At 36.0% G+C, this 9616-nt stretch overlaps 1 protein-coding gene across 1 annotated transcript; it reads right to left on the bottom strand.

The window, feature by feature from the left end:
• Window positions 1–8708: 8708 nt before the first annotated feature.
• LOC123384496 (glutaredoxin-1-like) lies at window positions 8709–9198 on the bottom strand. Its single transcript, XM_045054359.1, has one exon. It carries the CDS (start codon window positions 9075–9077, stop codon window positions 8709–8711), a length of 369 nt encoding a protein of 122 aa, XP_044910294.1. The 5' UTR covers window positions 9078–9198.
• Window positions 9199–9616: the final 418 nt, after the last annotated feature.

Below are 9616 nucleotides of genomic sequence, written 5' to 3'. Positions count from 1 at the left end.
AGCTTGAAGTCTGGAATTAGAAGAAAAATTTAAATAAAGTGAAGCAAGGCAGGCAAACTTGGTCAAATACATATGGGTTCTTAGAAGAATCTTATAAGTAGACAATCTGGGAGGAGGACTTTTTTCCAAGTAATGTTAAAAACAAAACTGGTAAAAAAAATTAATTAAATTCCTAAGTGTGTAATGTCAAGATTTTAAAAAATGTTATACGATGTGATGACTTTCAAAAAAATTGAAGACGTGAGTGACTAGAACTTACAAAATCTGTTTCTGACTCTTCATATAATTTCTCTCTTAAGTGGCTCACTTTCAGCAAGATCTCTGACCACCTGCATTTAAATTGGCATCAGTTTGTCACTCTCTTTGCAATACTTATATCACTTATTTTACATCACCCAAATTATTGTTGGCTGTTTATTAGTCTGTCACTTATTTGTCTGTCTCCCCACCTCTCTGCATTAACATATGAACTCCATGGGGTCACACCATAGCAGCTCAACAGATACTGAATTAATCTGTCATGAATTAGAAGGATGAGTACATCCTGGATGGTACCACCACCACCCAGTTCTAGGATGTTTGAGAAATCAGAGAAGGTTATTGCATTAAGCCATAATTCTCCCAGGTCTGGCCTGTCTTTGGAAGGAACACATATGACTTAATCTTATCAGGTCTTTTATTTCTCTTTAACATTCTTGTGAAGTGCTTGCTCAGTGAAGTTCTGAACACCTGTTAGAAAATTCTTCAACAACCATATTATGAATCTAACTTCTCAGGGCAGGCGGAAAGTCCAGGATTTGGGATGTGGATGGTGGCGGGGAGGGCATCACCCAAGTTGAGTTGTTCATTCAGAGAGCCTTCCTGAAAGAGGAATCCTGGGCCTATATAGTTTTCACACTAGCTTGGAACCAGATTGTCCTCTGAATTCCTGGGCAGAATCCTGGTCCTCACCTTCTGGCAGTTACCCTGCTGGAGGACTTCCAATTGCAGCTCTCTACTAATAGTTTAGTAAAATATGCTGAGAACATGTTTTCCTTTTTATCTTGTGTTCTTGCTAAACCAACTGAGTTCAATAGCAGCTTCTGGAAAGCATTCTAATAATCTCCAAAGTGTTTAAGGAGCATTAGTCACATTATCACAGAAACATGTCTTGCTCCAGAAATGTATTTACTGTTCTTTTTAGAAACACAGATGCAGTCTAGGTAAATAATACAAAACAGTTACTTTCTTGCCAAGGGAAAAATGCTGTTTTTGTATTTATCTATTTAAAAAGCAAATGAAATCATTCATACTGGAGGATGATGCATGATAGATCAAGATCTTAGACTTGCTCACTTCTTATTAACCTGTATATTTATGCATCACTATCTTTTCAAGTTTATCTCTATTTGGTTTAACTGTGGAAGGCCTATCTTCTTTTAAGTCAGTCTGGTTATAATAAAATACATTATTTTAACTCCTTCATGGTTAGGAGACATGGCTTCTGATAATTTACCATCCTGCAGCATGTTGTAAAAAAGGGTAAATCTTAGAATGAGAAATTTAAAATCATAGCATTTAGAGATGATTTATTTCCATATAAAGTTTTAAACTTGTTTAGAATATCAAATTTAAACTTATTTAGAATGTCAAATTGTCAGGAAGTTTTAAACTTACTTAGAGTGTCAGATACCTACATAACCCTTCGATGAGAGAAAATATGACTGAATGAGCACTAGGAGCAAAGAGCAATTCTCTTCTGGCTTTTTTCCTTCCAATACATGATGTAAGAGCTATACCATTTACAGTTAGATGGTCATTTTCTGAATGGCAATATCTTTTAAGTATGATGACTCTTTATTGTACCTCAACTGCATGTGTACGATTTAACATATATTATGTGGTTGAAGGAATTCAAGTTATTGATGTAAATCTATAAAATACTTAATATGAGCAAAGTGCCTAGCTCTTGGTATATACTCTGTAAATGAATATTGAATGAATATGTCCTTGCTACTTTAATTCCATTTCCAATATTGAAATACCATGTAAATTCTGTGGAAACCCATTGATCATAAGATTGGAAGGGAAAAGCATTTTCAGTCTGGAGCTCCATGGTACATTTGTCAAAGAGCTCTAAGTGCAGCTTAGAATCGGCTGGCTAAGGTAGAAACCCTAGATATTGTTATTGGATTCATCTTGAATATAAGAGGAGAGAAAAATTGTTTAATGTGGAAGTTCTGCTGATTCTCTTCCGTGTGTAGATCCAATCTATGGAGACCCAGGTGTATGAGCTGAAATGAGTGTGCAGATTTCTGAGATTCAGGCATTTCTTGTTCTGCTCTATTGTCTCATGGAGAAAATCCTAGAATGCATCAGTGGGAAGTGTTGAGGATGACAGGAGCTCTGCTTTGAGCTCAGCTGCATGGGGGTGGGGAAATAGAGAACTGCTGGCCACCGATGTGGTGCAGGATCTATGTGGCATATATTATCTGACATCACAGTTGAGCTACTGACTGCTTGAAAAATATCAAATCTAATGGAAAAATAGGGGCGCCTCGGCGGCTCAGTCAGTTGAGTGTCTGATGATTTTGACATCAGTCATGATCCCACGTCATGGGATGGAGCCCCACATGGAGCTCTGCACTGAGCATGGAGCCTGCTTGAGATTTTCTCTCTCTCTCTCTCTCTCCTGCTTCTCTCCCTGGCTTGTGCTCTCTCTCTCTGTAGAAAAAAAAAATTAAAAGTCTAATGGAAAAGTAGTGCACGGAACCAGAATGAATCAGCTGTTTATTCCTTCTGTATTAAAATTTATTTTTAAAATTAAAATTAAGCCTTAATTTATAAAATTTAAAAACTCTAAGTTATGAAGTGGGAAAACTCTCAAAGGGTCATTAATTTGTCCCTCTTGCATATCTAGTCAGTTTTATAGATTATACAAAGAAATTTGGAATTTAGATGAATCTGTAACTTACATTTTGTCTTTTTTGGGGAGGCTCAACTGTATTTATCTAGGTAGTTCAATGTTTTGTTGACACTCATTCCTATAACATTCCTGTGAATTAGGGAAGTGGAAAAAATTTTCTCCCATTTCCATAACACAATGTCCTATGATGAACTTCTCTATGAATTTCCACATCTGCCTTATATGCTTCCTCTGGGCATTAACTTCCTAAAAGTTTAAATATCAGTCAGCTGTGCACCCTGCCCGCCAACTGAATCATGGACAGATCACTTTTTATGAAACCTAGTTTTGGCATGGGGTCACATTTCACATATTTTCATGATTATTGCTGGCACACAGCATAGAATGCTGCACTCACCTCTTATGAAAGCCTGGATAATGTAAATGGCATACACTCATAAGACTGAGGGAAGGTTAAACAGGAATTATAGAAAACATCAAACTTCCTGGCACACAAACAAACGTCTCCTATAAATGTTGACCCAAAATTCTGATACTAATTGCACAGAGCTGTGATTTTGAATCTGTTAATTGGCTTTTAAAATTGCATATAGTTTTTAAATTTTGAAAAGAAGAAAATTCTTCATGTAACACATAGGAAACACATCACAACAGCATATGAAGATTCTTTCTTGATATTGTACTGTGTAATTTATCTATTCTCTTTCTCCATTTTACGTGATTGAGGATGTACTTCTTCCCAAAATTCCAACTGAAATAAGTCATTAGTGGACTTTGAGAGTACAGGACAATTAAATATGTAAATGCCCATATTCCATTGCTTCTTTGGGCAGAATCTTCTGGAAGCACTGTACAGTGATGGAGAGAGCACCATGCAGGTAGGCAGATGTTCTGATCCTCATCCCAGCTCTGCTCTGATTCTCTGAGTCAATAGCTTATCAGGGTGGAATCTCAAGTTCTTATCTATAAAGGGTAAACAATTATACTTGCTGTGTAAACCTCATAGGGTCGCTGTAATGCCCAAATGAGATAATGTAAGTGAAGATGCTCTGGAAATTGGAAGGCATTATACAAGTATAAGGTATTAAACTTGCCAAGGGCCTGTTCAGACTTTCCTAATGGTTTCAAAGCTAAAATAATCACTGTGGGTGGAGACCATATGTGGATTCTTCCTAAAAAGAGTAGTAGAAAATAAGCAGTTGTTTTATGGCGTTTTCTACATTTAATGACAACAGTTACTACTGTCATTTGAAATTCTAAGAACAGATAATGGTTTCTTGATACAGTCAGGAATTTTAATCTTTTCTATGTAAAATCCCTTATTCAGTGCCTTTTTTTTTCCTCAGAAACCTGCATCATATTATTCTTGGGGAAAGTGAGATATCTATCGATGGACTAAAACCACTATGTAATCATAGCTAAATCTGGAATGCAAAGGTACATGACACATTTCAGTTTAAGCTGCCCGGTATCTAGCATTAGAAGGAAAATGTTCACTTGAAATCAAGATTCTCGACAGTATGTCAATACTAACATAAAACTTGATCTCTGACAAAAGAATGCATAAGGATATTAGATAACTCAGATACAATGTTAGGATTAGTAAATGACATTGAATTTTCATAGTGCAAAACAAATTGCCGTGGTTTTGGAATCATAAATATTATTTTATACATGTTAGAAATAATGTACATCTAAATTTCATGAGTTCATTTAGCAGACATTTTCCTGGTCCTATGCTGTCTACCAGGCACTGTGTAAGTCTTAGGATACAGGGGTAAATATGTAGTCCCTTTCCTCTGTATTGATGATTTTAACCAAGGTTAAATCTTGGAGTAGTTTTAAAAACTTGTACTCCACTCCTAAAGATTCAAGTTCAGAAGCCCTGCAGTGGGATCTGAACAAGTAGATGAAGAAACACCATCAATAACAAAAACAACTCCCCTGGGGTTTTGATGTGTCACTCTTGTTAATAACCACTACTCAACATGCTAATAGATAGGGACAGACACAGCATGGTAAGAACAATTTCTGAGTTGTGAGCAGGATATTATGGAATCCCAAAATAGGGACACTTAATCTGTCCTCAGAGGGGGCTGGTTAGGGAAGGATTTCTGGAGAAGGTAATATCTAATCTTCCCAAATATTATGCATTATTTATCTAATCACAAACTTAATTAGGAAACCAGTGAAGCAACACACATGCAAAAACCAAAAAAAAAAAAATTATCCTTTATGACTTCGATGTTTTTAAATTTTGCTATAACATGCATAGAGTAGATTTTTCTGTAACTATTAAATTTTGCATTCTCTAGATTTTTTGATTTAAGGTCTTTAATCAATACTGTAATTCAGGGAAACATATCATTATTACCTTTGAATTTTTCTCCCATCCTTTTCTTTGTCATTTTCTGGGATTTCTATTATCCATATGTTGGTATCTTTTTCTATTCTCCTTCTCTCTTAATTTTCATATCTTTATTCCTTCTTAGACTTTATAGATCCTGTAATTTATTTCATCTATTATATTTTGTTTTTCAGGTATTATATTTTTAGTGTCCAATATTTCTGTTTGATTATTCTTTTTGACTTCTGGTGCCTGTTCCATATAATCTAAAGCCTGCCCTATTTTTTTGAGAATTTTATTCTTGTTTTGTATCCTACTTTATGTAATAAAGCTTTTCTTTGTAACAAATATATTTTGTGTTAGTTATCTGTTGCTGCACAACAAACTTATGACAGATTCTCTTAAAACTTAGTGACTTTAGAAAACAGTAATCATTTTTTGTCATTCTTGGTTTCTGTGGTTCCAAAATTCAGACAACATACAGCAGGGCTGGCTTATTTCTGTTCCACGGTATCTGGGGCCTCAGCCGCAACACTTGAAGGCTGGGGACTGGAGTGATAGGAATTGCATTGTCTCACATTTCTGGTGGTGGTTGCAGGTGTTGGCTGGATCTTGGTTGGGGCTGTCTACAGGAAAACCCACATGTGACTTCTCTTCTTGGCTTAAGTTTCTCCACAACATGGTGGCTACATTCCAAAGAGAGAGAGGGAAGGAAAAAGAAGGAACATCAGGCAGAATTGTAATATATTTTGGAAGTCATATAGATCATATAGTCATATAGTCATATAGATCACTTTTCCCTATGCCATTGTTTGAGGCAGGCATGAGTCTCTGCCCAAATTCAAGAGGAAAGAACATAGAACACATTTCTTGGTGAGGGGAGTATCAGTTACATTGTAAGAAGGACATATGGGAATGAATGAACATATAAGTGTGGGCATCTTTATAAAATATAATTTTTCATATACTTCTTATTATCTAGCTGTTCTTGCCTGTGAGGTCAGTTTCATCTGAGGCTGTAACTGTACTATCTGTAATGTGCAAGGAAGGGTGATGAACCAGAGCACTAGCTTATAGACCTTCTGGTGAGTTTAAGGAAAGAATCTGAGACAGGCTCCTCTTAAGCTTGTCTAAATGGAAGATTCCAGAAGATGCATCTTTGTTTCTCTGCAAGAGGTTCTTGCAGATTAGTTCTTTGTATCTGAGCTCTCCTCTTTTATTCTTATTTACTTCTTTATTTTTTTTAGAGGAATCCTGTAGCTCAAGCTAATTCATCATTTGTCAGGAGCTGAAGGTTCTTTAGTATCCTTCTTTTCTAAACAGTCTATAATTAGAGCTTTGATTTCTTCTTTGCCCTAGGAATTATTTAGAACAGTGTGGTTTTGTGTCCTTACATTTACATTTGATTGTTTTTTTAGATGTATACTTTAAAAACTTTTTCCACCTTTATTGAATCGTGGTCCAAGTGGCCTATACTATTATTACTTTTTGGAATTTGAAGTTAAATATACAGTCATTTTTTGTTACTGTTTAAAGGAATCTTGACTAAAATGTATGCTTTTTTTGGGAGGGGGATGCCATTTTTTTCCCCTGCTTGGATTCCTTTTAAAATTCTCTTCTTATCCTTTGAATTTAGAATATGTTAAAGCCATTTCCAGATAATGGCCTCTTTTCATTGCTATGCATGTTACACAGCAAACCGTTTTGATTTGAAGGTTCACGTTTATATATACCTCAGGATTTTTTCCTATTTTGTATCTATAATTATTCCTGGTTTCCTATCTTCCTTAAAAAGCCTTTGCCATCTTTTTTATGTCAAGATTGTTAAGCTGTTTTGAACACAGTTAGATCTTTAATCTTATCTGGAGTAATTTTTTTAATTGATGTAAAGTAAGTAGCTAATAATTATTTTATTTTCTCTAAAATTTACATCTAATTGTTCTAATACCAGTGATTTGAAGTGACATATTTAAAAAATTTTAAATTCTCAGATATATTTAGAAATATTTCTGTACTAGCAAATTGTGCATTGACCTATTTTTCTATTTCTTTTGATATCTCCAGTACTGTTTCATTATAGCAGCTTTGCATGTATTTTCATACTACTTCAGTGTGTATTCCCTGGTTTTTTTTTCCCTTTTTTTGATATTTTTTCCGATTCTCATATATTTTTCCAAATAGACTTTTGAAATTCATCAAGTAAATTTGATGGTTAGTACTTGTGTATTACTACCAATCAGTGCTCTAGGAAAGAAATGTTCTATATTGCATTGTCTAATATGATAGTCACTAGCCGCATGTGACAATTGAGCCTTGAAATTTGGCTAGTGCAGCTCAGGAACTGAATTTTTTTTTTCATCTTTAGGTATTTCTTTATTAGAAAAGAAATTAACCATTCACACTAGAGACTGAAGAAGGAAATTAACTTAATATTGCAATTCTAGAACAAATGTCACAATAAGAGACCCTAAAGATTTCATAGAGTGGAGGGAAAAAGGAGAGAGAGAATCATTTAGGACTGTGTTTCTCAAATTTGGCCACTTCACAGAGATAGTCTTGGGGAGGCGGTTGCAAGTTTTCTGTGATAACACTTTAAATTTTATATTTTACTTCTGTTCATATTCTGAGCAAGTTAATACAGACTTATTACCTGGACAACCATCTTGCATAACAGAGGTGCCACAGCAGCTACACTTGCACCCTTGATCCCTGTGGCACCAAGTGAAGACCAAACATGTTTAACTTATGTGGCATATCTCAAATTGGGTCCTCAAGTCCTTTCATAGAACTGTTGAACATTTCCTATGAGATCTGTCAATTGTTAAGATTAAGAACACTGGTTCAGAGCAGAGATTCTCAAGAGAGGATGGGGTGGGATGGGGATGATGACTGGGGAAAGACATGCAGCTTGAAAAAGCATATTGAAAATACATATTGTTTTCGTAATGCAAATTCCAAAAAGTCAGACTCAACAAAATAACTTTCAAGCAGTAGCAGAAAACCAATTATAGATTCATCCCAGAGGGTCTGGGATAAACTTTGTTGAAAAACACTGGCTTGGAGCTAGAGGAGTCCTGGCATATAGAGAACAGTTCGTAAGAAACACGTGTCGAAGAGAGGACATCTTTTGGGTCCCTGACTGAATCCTAAGCTGTAACTTGTCATGGTCTTTTGGAACCTGAAGGGCCAATCGAGAGCAATCTCAGGATGTCCATCACTCTTCTCAGACCCGTGGTTTGGGGCAAGTTGGCTCAGTTTTAATACTGAATCAAAAAAAGCAAAAGCTATTTTTTTCCCAAAAAATTACACCCCTCTTTTTTTGGTGAATATATTTCAGAATTTTAAGGAAACAGTTGCTGGAGCTATTAGCCCCACATATACCACCAGGAAGTGTGGTATCATCTGCAATGCCATCCAGCTTTCATAGGGGATATCAGCCTGGGGTCTGCTCTATACTTATTGTAGACCTCTAATTTGCTTTAGCTGCTTCAACAGTTCCCCACTGTGATGCATTTCTGTCAGATAAGTGCATCCACTTATACAATCTTTACCAATAAAGACCCAAGGTACCTTTCTGGCTCTTGTGAGCTGTTTCAAATAATTTTGAATCCTGATTGTGTACCTAGTGGCTGTGATTATCAACAAATTCCAAAAACCCTTCTGTGAAGACAATTGACTAAGGAGCTCTTGGATCCTTCTGCGGTAGGAGCAGGTGGGCTTAATGAACACAACCATGTTTCCAGGTTGGATTTTGCTGTTCACAAATTCTTGAGCCCATGCTGACAGGCAGCTGCCTCCTAGGGAGGAATCTTCCATTGTAGGCATTGCTCAGGATACAAACGCATAAATTTTTAATTTAATCTAATTTAATTACATTTAAATTTAAATAGCCACATATGGTAGTGGGTACTGTACTGGACAATGAAGTTCTAAAGCCAGAAATAGGTACAGAGAAAATAGATCATAGATATTCCCATCAAGGGGGGCTTTTATTTTCCTGTATTTTCTTTTCTAATATGCGGTAATGTCAAAGTATGCAGGTAAAGTTCTTTATACAATGTCTCTTTAGCCTAGCTTCATGTCCAGGGACACAGTGTGACTGCAACCAGCTTTCTTTTTGGTGCTACTAAACACTGCATCAGGGAGGGGACTTGCCATAACCTAGTAAACCTGTATGTCTTGGATTACTCCGTTGGCCCAACAGGTCTTAAATGATCTATAGTAGTAGAAATAGAGTAGTTTTCATCTTTTCCACTGTCTGCTCTCATCCTCTCAAATTATGGAAACTTAGTGAGTTTCTGCCAGGAACTCTTCTGTGACTTCCTGTGTCAGTTCAGTGTCATCACAGTAGTGATGGAATGGGT

This window comes from Felis catus, chromosome A1 (genome assembly GCF_018350175.1).
Source record: "Felis catus isolate Fca126 chromosome A1, F.catus_Fca126_mat1.0, whole genome shotgun sequence".
In the NCBI taxonomy this organism is placed as follows: Eukaryota; Metazoa; Chordata; class Mammalia; order Carnivora; family Felidae; genus Felis; species Felis catus.
This window is presented reverse-complemented; position numbering and strand designations above follow the sequence as displayed.

What these genes read in the sequence shown, in the direction of transcription:
- LOC123384496 (XM_045054359.1), bottom strand. Translation starts at nt 9,077, where the DNA reads ATGCCTACAATGGAAGATTCCTCCCTAGGAGGCAGCTGCCTGTCAGCA.